Here is a 14,852-nt window from a genome sequence, read left to right as displayed (position 1 = left end):
AGGTGGAGACGAGCACCAAACTGCAGTGGAGACAGGTTGCAGGATTGCTCCCCTCTCGCAGGCTGAAGGTCCACACGGGGCTTTTGAGGCTGCCTCCATCAGCTTGGGTCCAATGGAAGCCAAACCCTTTCCAGCACCACACCTGAAAGTAATCAGAAACAGATACACACACCCACACACCCACAAAGAACCACAAATACAACACACACACAACACAGAATAAAAAGAAAGAACTCAACTAAATACAGTCACAGTCGTAACAGGGTAAACATTAATAAACTGTGTGGTATTTTCATTCTTGGTCCATCCATCCATCCATCCATTTTCTGTACCGCTTTGTCCCTTTCGGGGTCACGGGGCTGCCGGAGCCTATCCCGGCTACTTGGGCATAGGCAGGAGATGCCCTTGACAGGTCGCCAGTCTGTCGCAGGGTAGAACGTCCACAATCACACACCCATGCACTCTCACACTCACACCTATGGACAATTTAGAGTTGCCAATTCACCTATGAAGCATGTTTTTGGACAGTGGGAGGAAGCCGGATTCTTGGTCCACTAAAGCTAAATGAAGAGCAGTCAGAGACATGTTGGAGAAACATGTTAATACTGTTGAGAATCCCAGCCTCATTAGAGAATGTGACTGTAGACCAGGTTTGATGGAACACCCCAAATTTCTGCAGTTTCAAAGCTTGTAGTGTCCACAGCTGGATGTACTCGAGGAGAGTTTAGTGTGGTATTTCCGGAAAGTTCAAATGTTTTTGAGCCAAATTTTCACTGTGATCATCCTTAATTTGGACAAAAGGTCTTTTTAAACAGCACTTTAGTGGACATCAGCCTGACTTCTCCTTTAACTCTATTGTCATATCTGACAAAAGAACCGGCTTTGTCACAAGAGTCTGAATGCAGCAAAGACAATGCTGAAGGAGTGCAGGGCGGTGCAGGTAATAATGGTGAAAGGGGAAAAGTGCTGGGGAGGGCGTGGCACAGGGGAGCAGAAACAGCAGGTCTGAAGTCACAGTCTGCTCTGAAAGTGTCTCTTTGTTGATTTGACTGTGTTTTGGACCAACAGAGTGAACATAAAAAACTGGAGAGTGAACTTGAAGCCACCTTCCAGAACTACATTCAGGGAGTTCGTAAAGTTGGGAAACAGAGGACACAAAGTTTGAGAACTCAACCTTTACACATAACAGGTCAGGTAGGATGTAAATACCACATTTAAGAGTAATACTCTGTCGCCTATTGCCTCTGGCGTCACACACAAAATAGGATATGACAAAGTATAAGTTAGTCAAGTCGGAAAATGACCTCCAAAGCTTCCCTGCACACCTTTATTTTATTAGAACATGGAACAATCACACCCTTCAGCAGGATATAAACATCAGTTTCAACATGCAGGCCTGTGTGTGCATTTTGCAGAAGTTGTTGTTCTTTGTGCTGGTTTGTGTTGATCTGAGTTACTGTAGGGCAGAAAATCAGAGGAATGCTGCAGAAAAAACCGGTTGAGCAGATCCAGCCGGCAGGGTCAAATGCTAAAGCGTGTTTTGACTTCAGAGACGTCTCAAACATGCTAGAGTCAACATGAGCCAATGTGGGCGGGAACTTCTGACAGAGGAGCATGATGCATAAGTATCGGCTCCACGCAATCTGAACACGTTACGTCTGAAATGGCATTTCTCGGATCGGTGCTGTGATTCCATGGACTACCCGGGTTCAGTCTAACTGCACTACAGGGGCAGAAGACACAAGGTATGTCAACTGTTTTTGATGAAGACAAGACTGTACAGACGAGCTTTGAAAAGATCCTTATTTTAGAGATGAAGTGTAAACATAGACCTGAAACATTTTGGCTGCCCCATTAAAAATAAGGAAGGAAGGCAACATTATTTCATAAACCCAAAACATATATATGTTTTATATTATTGTGTTAAATATCTCATATGACCATACCTTTATACTAAAAGTTTTACTTGTTTCAATACTTTACAATACTTAATATGTATTGTCAAACATCATTCTTAGATCAACAAACAAAAAGTAATGGGGTGGTAACATACTAAGAGAATTTGTCTTTTTTAAATGGTAATACATTCAAAACAGAGTAAAGGGAAGTGCTCAAATCTGCTGGCTCCAAATGAGAACTAAACAACCAGTTAGTCCATATCTGGCAGCAACAGCTTCAACCCAGTGTTTGTGATCTGTGGATACATTTAGTTATTTGACATTTGCAAGTCTTTCGTTTGGAAATAATGTTTAGGGTCCTGAAACTGCAGCCCCAGACCATCACACCGCCACCCCCACGTCGGACTGTTACTTTGTTTTTTTTATTAGTTTGACGCACACAGAGCACACACCCTCCAGAAAGTCCAAAAGTAATCTTGTTAACTTGTGAACTCTGACTTGAGTTCTTTTCGTGTCATTCTGTGTCGCGACGACCTCTTAGAATGAGTCATCATAGTGTTGTTGGGGTCATTTTGGTCCATCTGTCCGTGAAGATTCTCAGTCATTCAAATCAAAGTGTCACACGTTGTGTTCTTCGGGACAAATTGATTTTCAAATGTTTACATTAGCTCTCTGAGGAAACCTTTCATACAGAAAAATATAATTCATCAATTCATGATTTGTTTTCCTTATTTATTTATTTATTTATTTATTTATTTATTTATTTATTTATTTATTTATTTATTTATTTATTTATTTATTTATTTATTTATTTATTTATCTGTTTGTGGAAATTCACTTTTTCTCAAGAGGCCAGGCAGTTTTGTTAAATACATTTTGTTTAAAGCTGTATTTTATATTCATATGTTTATGTAATATTAAAATGTTCTTATATAAACATGCAGCAAATTAGTTTTTATGACTAAAAATGAGACAGCTCAGATGATTCATTAATTAAAAACATTAAAAACATAATCTGTAACTGTCATAAATGATCAACTGTTGAGTTAAACTGGTTTATCTTGATTATTTTACAATTACTTCTGAGTCAACTATTTTATATTGAAGAGGAGATCAGACTAGCTCATTTTTTAAGACTTTGCTTTTGAAACATTTGAAACTACATGTGCAGTGATTTTTAAGAAGTTGGACCTTCCAGTAATTTACTCAAGGCAGCATTGATTCTGCAGGTTTTTCTCGTCATCTGCTTGTTTGGCCACTTTAACCCAATTCATGAAGGTTTTTCTCCTTACGGCATATCCCTTTAGGGGTTGTCACAGCGAATTAGCTTTCACAGAGTCACACATTTTGGTTTCGCAGAGATTTTTAAGTCAGATGCCCTCCCTGGGCCTGAGTTTTATCCAGGCTGGGGACCGGCACAGGGAGATCCAGACTTAGGCCCCTTTGTGGCTGCATAGTTAGGCAGTGCCATGAAAGGACCCACACTGGATGAAACTCATCGCACCCACTGGGAAATTTCCTCTGGTTTTGATTTTATGTATTTATTTAGATATGCTTTGTGCTTTTATCATTTTTCATAAAAAAGGATTGCATTCATTCTGTCTAATATACATTAGCGATGAAGTTATTTTATTTGATCAACAAAAGCTCTAAAATCTCTCCTGGGGCAGGGCCCTGCGTTGGGCTTGCACTCTCTGTCCCTGTACGCCTCCCTGCTCTCTGGCTTTGGGGGTCCCTGTGGCGGCCCTGCTGGCCCTGTCCCGGGTGGCGGATGCGATTGCCCGGTGGGCGGTTGTTCTCTATCTACCATGCGGGTGTTGGGGGTCCTCACTGTCGCTGCTGCTGTGGTGGGGGCTTTGGTGTGGGGATGACTGGGTACTCTCCCTCTTTCTTTTTACATTCCATCTTCCACCTCAGAAAAACATAAACACTCACACGAGCACAGGTGCTATTTTACCTTTTACAAATAGTTTGCGTGACTGAATGAAACGTTTCACATGTGTTAGTCTGAATGCATAAGTATGAGTGTATAAATGTTATTTGTATTGTGTACCGGTACATGCTGACATGTTTGTAAGTGAACATTTTTGGACCCAACAGGTATGTTTACAACATTTGAGTGTGTGTGTCTTTTTGTGCCTGCAAATTATATTCAGTGTGGGTCCTTATAGGCAAGGAAGACAAACCGTTGGTAAAAAGTGAAAAATCCACCTAAGAGCAGACAATAAATTCTCCAAATTCTCAAAAACAGTGATGTGGGGGTGAGTGTTCTGCTAACCCTTTGATCTGAGTATGAAAACTTCAGTCGTAACATAGTCTGCATATTTAAAGTTATGCAAACTGATCCATGTCAGAGGTTTCATTCAGCGTAGACTAAAACTTCATCCTACTTTTGTTTGTTTCAGTTTCACTGCTGCACTTCGGTGTTCAACCTGTCCAGTTTTTCCAGGGGGTTATGACAGACATTCAGTGCGCTGACAAATGCCTGCTTTTACTTTGAAAGACTAAGGAATTTAAAGCTGAAAAGCACAAAGAAAACCAGCATCATTGGACAGTCTTTCCTCACTGCAGTCATGGATCACTTCTGACTTCTGTTTTTCTCTCTCCAGCATGACTTCCAACTCAACAGACAGTTTGTGTGCGTCAGACGACAGGCTGTGTAGTAAGTTTAAAGTTCCCTCCTTCAGCTTCCTTTTCTTACCTGACTTTTTTTTTTACTTGTGGTTTAACCCAAAACATCTCTGATAAACAAGGTTAGAGAAGGAAATTCCACACTCTGATCCCCTAAGTACATACAGTCATGTTGGAAAGTACTGGCACCCTTTCTAATTTATTGTTTTTGGAAATTTTGTACCCACAATTGTTTTTAAATGATGTCATTATCTAAAACTGGGTAAGAGAACCAATTATTAAATGATGGTTTCATATATTAACAGAAAGGGATTCCAAATCTGCTTAAATCTATATTAAAAAGTTAGCGTCCCTATCGTTGCAGTATAGAAATGCCCATTCATCACACGATTTTTCAAAGCTGAGTTTGGTTTCATGATGCTGATCACAGTCAGAGGAGCTAAACTTTTGCAATAGATGTTGTCAGTAAAAGTAAATAAACTAAAAGAAATCAAACTTATTCACAGTGCTGCATCTGCAGAAAGGAAAGAATAGATGACAAAGAAGGTCAGTGATGTGTTTGCATCTAAAAAGATTATAAAATCATTTCTGCACCTCTAGGACTCCGCAGTTACAAGAGTAAAAAAACCTTTGATTAGTGGAGAAAAAACCAACCAACTAAACTTAAAGGTTTAAGTGAAACTTCATATACATTCAGGCAATTTTTGGGAAGTTGTTTTCCTCGTTGATGATTGTCATATAAAAGAAAAGGCTTTTAGTTTGATTTGAATATGTTTAATGATCTTATTCATTCAAGTGACAGATTTCTCAGTAAAAAGATCTCATTTTATGCAGCTGACAGAACTGCTGCTTCAGATCCTGAACTTTTCTCACAGCCGAACCTGTCAGTACTTCTGCCACATGATGCTTTTAATTTGCTTGTTGGCAAGCGTACAACAGTCTCATTGTTGAGTTTCACGTTTCAGCTCCTATATGCTTCGTTTAACCCTTGTGCTAACTTGGATGACCCCACCCTTACATTGACGTGTTATCCCTACCATGACCAGTAAAGATCACAAATCATTGAAGAAAAAAGGTTCAGAGCACTGTCTAGTCAAGTGGATAGCACAAGGGTTAATTTGTTTCAAGTATCAGTGGACCCTTTTTGCAACAAATAAACAGATATTAACTCTCAGACTACCACAATTTTTAACCTCCTCAACAGGAAAGCCTTTTATTTGTATTGATTTTTTAATTTGGAGCTACTTTATCTCCATCTGTTCATTCTCCACTGCATCAAAAACAGGAGTGCTGAATGAAATAATGCCGTGTTTCTGTGGTAAGCAATAACAAAACAAAGTAAAATTGTGTGTTCTTGAAAAGTGCAAGCATGTCTTTACTTAGCACCATTCTACAAAGGCTATGACACTCCCAAGAATGTGCCAAAACCACTGAAGAGTTTTCACATTCCACCTACAGCAAACAACGTGAGGCGTGAGCAATGAGAGCGAGGGGATGTTTGCAGACGTAACGCCAATGCTTAGATCATTCTAACTAATGTTGGAACAAATGTAAACATGATATAAAGCAGGGCTGCAAATCCCTGATCCTCCAGATCTCTCATCCTGCCTGTTTCCAGCTCTCCCTGAACTTTTTGCTGCTGAATACCTGAATCAGGCGTGTCCCGTCATACAGAATGAAGAAACTCCTGAGTCAGCTGAAGTCGGCTGAAATCAGAGCAGACTGTGAAACAGGCAGGGTGGGAGAATTTAGAGGACCAGGGTTGGGTAATTCTAAAGCTTTTGTGGTCTTGCTGGCAAAGAGGAGATCAGCTTAGCTGGAGGATAAAAAAACAAACCAAAAGTTACATCTGATGCTGCTGGTATATTACCAATATCTTTCATTTAGAGAAAAAAAAGGAAATTTTTCTTGTTAACCCTTGTGTGGTGTTCATATTGTTGTTACTCAGCCAGTGTTCGTGGGTCTGGTGGACCCGTTGCATGTTGTGGTTTTTAATGCCTCACAATCAAACACTTTGATGTTAAAATACTCGACAGATGTTTACCTCATCCATTTACAATCAGTATATTTGGTTAATATTTGCCCTTAACCTTTGTTAGATCACATTCATAATTCATTATTTAAAACGTGATAAAGAAAATCAATTAAAATCAAGATATGAGTGGAAACAAATTTTCAAATGAAGCAAGGGGTTTTCAAAACTACTGACTTTTATTTATTTGAACACAGAAACTGAACCCATTCAGCTGCACAACACAAGCTGAACACATAGAGTAAACCTATTAGTCAAGACAACACATCAGCCCCATTGAACACATGGCCTTCTAGCCACTAGCCTATACAACATATGGTCCTGGCTGCTGACGGCCTGGTCCTGTGGCTGGGTGCTGATGGCTTCGTTTTGGAACTGGCTGATGCTCAATCTAAATGGTAAACGGTAAATGGCGTATACTTATATAGCGCCTTTCTTCCAACAAGGACAAAGCGCTTTACAGTCACAGACCCATTCACCCAGTGACACACACATTCACTCACACATTCAGACACTGGTGGCGGCTACGCTGCCAAACACAGGCGCCCGCCTACCACCAGAGGCAAGGTGGGGTTCAGTGTCTTGCCCAAGGACACTTCGACTCATGGGCGTGCAAGGCGGGAATTGAACCTGCAATCTTACGATCATGGGCCAACCACCCGACCGCTGCTCCACGGCCGCCCCAATCTAATCATCTTCTTCAGAGTCACTGTCAGACTCTGAATTTTCAGAAATGTAATCCTCTAATTCTGAAACCTTCTCTTCTGAATCGTCTCCCTCTACATCATCATCAAAAACGTCACTCTCTTCTAAAATCAATTCCAGGGCCCTCTGCGCAGAAAGTCTTTTGGCCATTTTGATCAGTTGTGATAAGAAACCACACTGGCAAAGCTATATTTAACGTGTCCCGCCTCCAATTTGTAGCAGATAAAGAGCGAGATATTAAAGATTCCCGCAAGAAAGTCAAATGGTTAAATGTCAAATGTGCGGGAGAACGAGAGCAAACAGAGTTGATGCTTGAATTATTCTAACAATGTTGCAACCTTGTGCGGGAACCGCAGGTGCAGAAACAGAACTCACATTTACAGTGAAACTTTCTCTCTCTGCCACTCTCTCTCTCTCTTTCTCACTGGTCACACACACACACACACACACACGCACACACACACCTACACACACCCACACACACACAGCAGGCCCAGACAGGTGGAAGACAGAGTGTAGGTACATAAAACATCAATTTCCACACTTCTATTAGCCCCGGGTCCAGTGGACCCGAACATCTTATATGTAATATAAATGTGTTGGGGGGGTATACGGTGTGTGGTCATTAAAAATGTATTCTGATATATGTTCTTCACAGAAAATGAGCCAAGGCCAGTGAGTCTGAGTTTGAAAAAATAATTAATTGTATCATTTTTCTTTTGATAAAAAATGAAAACGGGTCCCACAGACCCGAACACCACATAAGGGTTAAATAAATTACTGAAAACCATTTTTGACATGTATTTTTAGCATACAATAGCATTGATGTTTGTTCTACCTGCGTTTCTCTTCTCTGACAGTCAGCTTTGTGTGGTGAACTCTGGCCTTGTTCCCTTTTAAGTAGATTTTGGTACAGTTCATGACAGTGTGAAAGCAAAAAGACTTTCCAGAGAACCAAAGAGTAGGGTAAGGAGAATAAGTGATGAGAGCCAGTTGGAAGAAAATCCCTAAAACAATTACCTGCATTAGGTGTGTTTTACCAACAGGAGGCTAGAATTGCAGGTTTGTTGGAAAGCATAGGACTCTGGCCCTCAAGATTGGACACATTGACTTTTAATCTATAACGTCCGATTTTTAATTTATGCAACAGTTTTTATGACAAATATTTAAAAAAAAAGCAGGAAGGTGAGAATCCTTTTCACAGCTCTGTTGAGTTTGTGATCTGTGCTTCCCCTGTGGTGTTAACCCTTGTGCTATCTTAGATGACCCCACCCTTTCATTGACGTGTTTTCCCTGCCATGACAAAGGTGGATAAAGGTGGAAAGATTTCATCTCATCCATGGACACCAGTGAAGATCACAAGTCACTGAAGAAAAAAGGTTCAGAGCACTGTCTAGTGCAGGGGTGTCAAACTCATTTTCACTGAGGGCCACATCAGCATAGTGGTTGTCCTCAAAGGGCCAGATATAACTTATACATGTAACTAAATGTAATGAAAAGTAAACGTAACTACTGCTTAATGTTAAATAACTCATTTATTTATTATAACTTTTTGAAGTGACAATAACAGTTGCAGTTGCAAGCATAAAATCCTTTTAAATTTTGTCGGTTATTAAAACCCACGATCAAACTCTCCAGAGAAAAGTAACATCAAACTGAGCTAGAAAGAACATGTATGACACGTGTAAGACTTTACAAAAAAAAGCTGCACACAGCCTTTCATCCAACTGATGGTTTAACCCTTGTGCTATCCTGGGCACTTTAACTTTGGGAGTTGGGTCATCTAGACCCACTAGACAGTGCACTGAACCTTTTTTCTTCAATGATTTGTGATCTTCACTGGTGTCCATGGATTACTTGAAATCTTTCCACCTTTATCCACCTTTGTCATGGTAGGGAGAACACGTCAATGTAAGGGTGGGGTCATATAAGATAGCACAAGGGTTAATGACAACAATTTGTCTGCATACACATGAGACCTGTAAACATTGAATAATTAAAACAGCAGCTACACACAAATAATATCTAATCAACTAAAGAAACATTTTATTTTAAGAAATTAACTAATTGTATGCTCTCGCGGGCCATGTAAAATAACATGGCGGGCCACATTTGGCCCCCGGGCCTTGAGTTTGACACATGTGGTCTAGTGGGTCTAGATGAACAAACTCCCAACGTTAAAGTGCCTAGGATAGCACAAGGGTTAATCATTCTGAAGCTTTACAATCCTATACTGAAAAGGCTACTCTGCCTGTCAATGTAATCTAGTGCGTCTGAACTTCAGTGAATAAAAGATGGTGGTGAATATAAAACATCCCGTCATCAGGAGGAGGATGAAGCTTTTTCTGTCATCCAGAGCAAAACACTAAAACTACACATCTTCAGCTTTGGGAAACAATAAACCTTTGGTTGTAGAGTGAGTTAAGCTGTCAGGAATACACACACATGTCTGGTGCTCTGTTTAAACTGCTTCTTTCTTCTTCATAGTCACTCTAAATTATGAGTTGGAGCTCATCGTGGTCCCTGCCATCCTCCTCATCCTCACCCTCCTCATCATCCTGACAGTATGTTTACTAAAATTATGTTCCCGGAAAGAGCGGACCCGAGACAGAGCGCCGCAGTACCTCCATCAAAACCACCGCCACACAACACACAGACAGTCAAATACACACAGACGCAACCTGAAAGGAATCGATGGTATGTAATGTCACCTAGCAGGTTCTCAACTCCACTTTTCGAACTGGTTGTTTTCTAAGTTTTGCATCTATTCTCTCCTAAAAGCACCGCCGGGGCTCAACCCTCTGGAACACGAAGAGGTGCCCATGACTGTCAAGCAGAATGTCAAACCAACCCCAGTTCCACAGAAGTCCACACAGATGCAGCAGGGAGGCTTTGGTCATGTCACTGCTCTGCCTCTGCGCTTCTGCATCAAACCCAATGACACAGTCAGCTTCTTCAGAGCGCGCACGGACAACAAGAACGTGGTCCTTCGGGTGCTCAAAGGTGAGCTGCTGCAGCCCACAAACCTAATAATCCACACCCACAGATTACGAGTTAGTTCTCAATAGCTAAACTGGTTGCAGAGATTTTAAGTTTAAAAGACCAAACCATTCAGACTTTATGTCATACATGCACAGAACCTCAGTCAGATTTAATACCTTCCCTTATCCTGTCAAATGTTTTTCCACAGAAAATGCAAATAACAGTGAGAAACAAGACTTTTTGGGGTTTGCTTCCTTCCTGTCTAATATGGGACCCCATCCCTTCATCCCTGCACTGCTGGGCGTTGTGTCAGTGCAGTCGCCTTTTGTTCTGGTGGTAGAGGAGCTGAAGCACAGGGACCTGCTGGGCTTCCTGTGGAGATGCAGACAGGTACCTGCTGCACTTGTACTTGCACTGCAAGGCAGGAATAAACAAACCCACACTCGAAGCAAGCAAAATATATATAGAAAATAAACATGTGAAATATGAAAAATACATAATACACTTTACATTATTTCCTCTTCACACAAAAGTGAAACAGAATCTATAACTCAGCCAAGTGAACAGAGGAAAGTGGTTTCAGGTGTTTATCTAATCTTAACATCCATGGAGGACAGAAAAACAGGTGTTAAGATGGAAGCAACACTAAAAGATTAGAGAACGGAGATGACGGATGTGTAAAAACAATGATGAAGAAAAAGAAAAAACAAACAAATGTCAAAATGGAAACAGAAACACAAATATTTAAACTGTAAAAGTAAAAAAAGTAAAAAATAAACGTAAAAGAACATTAAAAATGCACATTAAAACAAAAAAAATACAAATGTTAGTTCTGAAAGAAATGTCAAAAAACACAAAAAGAACCTGGACAGAAATGTTAATCACTGAACATCAAATAAAAAGAATTGGATAGGAATAAAAACAGGCAAACACCGTCAAGATATTAGAAATGTGAATAGAGATATGCAAAAATTCAAAGGACAGACAAATGTATAAAAGATGCAGATGTGTACAAATCTGACAATAAAAAATTTAAAGAAAAATGTAAAAGAGAAAATGTGGACATCTAAAAAAAAGAGAGAAGGTCATGTATGTTTGTGAAAAAATCAGAACAACAACACAGAATATCAAATAAAAGACAAAAAAATCCAAAAGCATAAAAAGTTTCTTTACATTTTTATTTAATTCTTAGTGTTTATTCCCCAGGAACTGATGTTACTTTATTGGAGAGATGTCATAACTTTTTCTGAAGTTATAGTTTGTAACTGACAGTTAATCTGCTAAATAAAAAGTGACTTCTTCACGTTTCATCTGTGGAATTTATTTAAATCATCTTGAAAGAAAAAGAGAAACGTGGATGTGGATGTGACAGATTCTAACCTTCATCCTTTTTTCTTCCTTTCCCATTTTTATTTTGAAGGACAATTCTGGCTGTGAGATGACGGAGAAACAAATCTTTACCATGGCGGGACAAGTTGCCTCTGCTCTGGTTAGTTCACCTCCTTCAAAATAAAAGCCTGAGGAACAGGTGTTCAGATTGTTTTCACTAAGAGAGTGTAAAATATCTCTCCTCACTGATTTAACTTTGTGTTTTAGTTTAAAACCAGTGTGGTTTCATATTGCAGTACACGGATACTCATTTACAACTGTGTCATAAAGTAAGGCAGAGTTTTTGAATGAACAATTGTTAGCCTCATCCTCCAACTTTCTTCTGTTTTTCCACCTCATTTTGTCTAAGTTTAAAAAAAAAAAAAGAAATTATTTCAAAAATATTCTTTTATATGAAAGGATTGAAACATTTTGTAAGCTAAGATCTTGCTTGGTTAAAATTCTCTCAAAAAACGTCATATTGCACCGACACTTTGATAATTTGCGAGTCTCAAAACCATGAAACCATATTGTGATTTTATTGTGTTTTTTTAATCTGTAGACTGTCCTTGTGTATTCTGAAAGGCGCTTTTAAATAAAATGTGTTATTATTATTATTATGAAGTACATAAAAGTCAACTTTAGTCCCCTCACGTGGTACAATAAAGTCTTGGTTTCTTATTTTATTTTTTTATTTTCAAGGTTTTAAGATAGCACAGATGCTCCCTTCTTCTCTTATTTCTGCACTTTTTGTCTCCCACAGGAGTACCTTCACAGCCGGCAGTGCATCCATGGTAATGTTGGAGCTTGCAGTGTTCTGGTGGGTGCAGACATGACAGCTAAGCTGTGGGGATTGGGCCCAGCGTACCGCAGAACCCACACCCCCTCAGCAATGGAAGTGGAGGAGGTGGGTATGAAGAAATGGCAAGCACCTGAAGTTCTGGGCAGGAGGGCCCTGAGTCAGAGCAGTGACATGTGAGTCAGAAAATGAAGAGCCGGCACGATGGAGCGACAGTCTTGCAGTGTACTGATGTGGTATCTCTGGTTTTGGCAGATGGTCGTTTGGGATTCTCCTCTATGAAATGGTGACACTGGGTGAGTAACCGTCATGCTGTAGACCAGGGGTCTGCAGCCTGAGACTCCTGAGACACATGTGGCTGTTTAACCCCTCCATTGTGGCTCTCTAATGAAAGAAAAATAAAATCATTTGAAAACTAACTTGGAATATAAGCCACATTTGTCAAATCAAAACAGTCAGATAAGTCAAGCTTTATTTAACCTATTCATGAACTGTATAAGCACAGTAAAAATCACTCTACAAGGCTCCTGACTTCAGTACCCATAGTGCTCCAATAATCCATCAAGAATTGTAGCTTCGTAATTTACTAACATTGTACTAATACACTCAACTAATTCAGTGTTCTACTGTCGATCTTTGAGAAAACAACAAAGGATTTTAAGCACGTCTTATGGTCCACTAATACGCACAAGGTCACTTAATTAGCTCTTGTTTAGTTTTAGTTACTCATGTTCACAAATTTATGGCAAAGATAGTAACATGAAATATTGGTATGTAAAGTTGGGTTTTTTACTGACATTACACAACCTAGTAGATTTGAAAAAATTCCATGTGGCTCTGTGTCTTTTATTTTGAAAGAAAGTAATGGGAAACTTTCATGAGTAATAAAGTATTTCATATTTAGAATAAAAAATGAAAATTTATCTTCACGTTTTATTCATGCCACAACACAACAGTAGTTCATTTCATATACATCTTAATAGTAACAATTACTGTACATAAGCATAAAAAAACTTAGTGGTTCTTGTTGGATTTTGGTGAGAAATTGACCCGAATGGATCTTTTGGTTTTGAAGGTTGCAGATCCCTGTTGTAGATGGAGCTTTTATTCTTGTATTTGGAAGGTTTAGGTTTAACGCAGCCTCTTCTCATGTGATCAGGTGGTCCACCTTTCGCTCAAGTCCCTGTGACAGAACTTCTGCAGTATCTCCAGAGTGGAAAGTACCTCAAGCAGCCGTCCACCTGCTCCAGCTCTTTGTGAGTACAGCGGCAGCACGGCCACATCCCAAAGCAGCTGTCAGTTAAGGGAATTCTGGGACCTGAAGTTTTCATTAAAGAACATTGTAGTCCCATGTTGCTGAAGTGGTTCAAGAGGGACAAATGTAAAATGATTCATTCATCACACTTTTTCTGCAGGTACTCCATCATGAAGTCTTGTGGCCATTACAGCCCCCAGCGCCGCCTGTCTACATCCCAGCTGATTAACGTTCTTCACACGGGAGAGACATCAGCTGATGGGAGGAGGCCACTGAGAGTGACAGAACCACTAAACTTTGACAGATACACGAGGGAGGCGGGACTAAGAGAAGCCGCCGATTCTGCCTTTTTGTGATCTGTTGGGATCATGTAGGACACTTGTGAAACACTTGAAGGAGCTTTTTTTCTGGTGCTGGTGTTTAACAGGAGGTGTTTGACCACTCCAGGAGAGAGAAGCAAACAACAGATAAAAGTCTATTTTTTTATGGTTCGTTATTTTGTACTTTTGTTTGCACAACAGGAAAGCTCGATTCCTCTTTTGAAGTACTGTAACTTTATATGTACTATTTATTATCTTTAAATATTTGATCATTTTTTAGCTTTTCAAGGTCGGATTCACACAAAAAAAAGCCACCAACGTCAAAATGTTTCTTTTGTGTAGCTCTGAATTCCATAAAATCAACATTATCAATAATGCAATAAGATTCCAGCTGCAGCGGATGCACCGCAGGAAAGAGGCTGATCGACAGGCAAACCTGAATCGCTGATGCTTACATCTTGATTATTGATCTGCAAATATTGATGTCACTCCTGTAGAGTCTGATTTTGTGGGACTTCAACCCCCCCCTCCTCCATTCAGACAGCAACTACAGGAGCAGTGGAGCAGGGAGACAACAGGGCCAAGGGGTAAATTAACAAAACCCCAAACGTTTTTTTTTCCATATTTCTGTTGAAGTCAGACTAACTTTAGAGATTACAGGTGCCAATTTGATTATTTAACAACCCGCCTATTGTGGTTACTTGATGAAATGTCCAAGATGCAGTAAATTTTGTGTCACATTGCACTTCAACCTGGAAGTCAAAGTGTGCGCTGTTTAGTAAAACACTTGTTTTAACCCTTGAGCCATCCTAGGCACTTTAACATTGGGACTTGGGTCATCTAGACCCACTAGACAGTGCGC

The 14,852-nt window shown here is 39.9% G+C and overlaps 1 protein-coding gene across 1 annotated transcript; it reads left to right on the top strand.

Moving 5' to 3' along the window:
• The first annotated feature begins 1,538 nt into the window (after positions 1-1,538).
• Positions 1,539-14,737, top strand: styk1 (serine/threonine/tyrosine kinase 1). Its single transcript, XM_011480978.3, has 10 exons — positions 1,539-1,745; positions 4,508-4,560; positions 9,754-9,963; positions 10,048-10,269; positions 10,457-10,638; positions 11,669-11,737; positions 12,380-12,591; positions 12,671-12,711; positions 13,575-13,671; positions 13,831-14,737. The coding sequence occupies exons 2-10, from the start codon at positions 4,509-4,511 to the stop codon at positions 14,024-14,026; spliced, it is 1,281 nt and encodes a 426-aa protein (XP_011479280.1). The 5' UTR covers positions 1,539-1,745; position 4,508; the 3' UTR covers positions 14,027-14,737.
• The last annotated feature ends 115 nt before the right edge of the window (positions 14,738-14,852 follow it).

Source organism: Oryzias latipes, chromosome 11 (genome assembly GCF_002234675.1).
Source record: "Oryzias latipes chromosome 11, ASM223467v1".
NCBI classification, from domain to species: domain Eukaryota; kingdom Metazoa; phylum Chordata; class Actinopteri; order Beloniformes; family Adrianichthyidae; genus Oryzias; species Oryzias latipes.
Note: the sequence above shows the minus strand (reverse complement) of the source record. Positions and strands in the feature narration are given on the sequence as shown.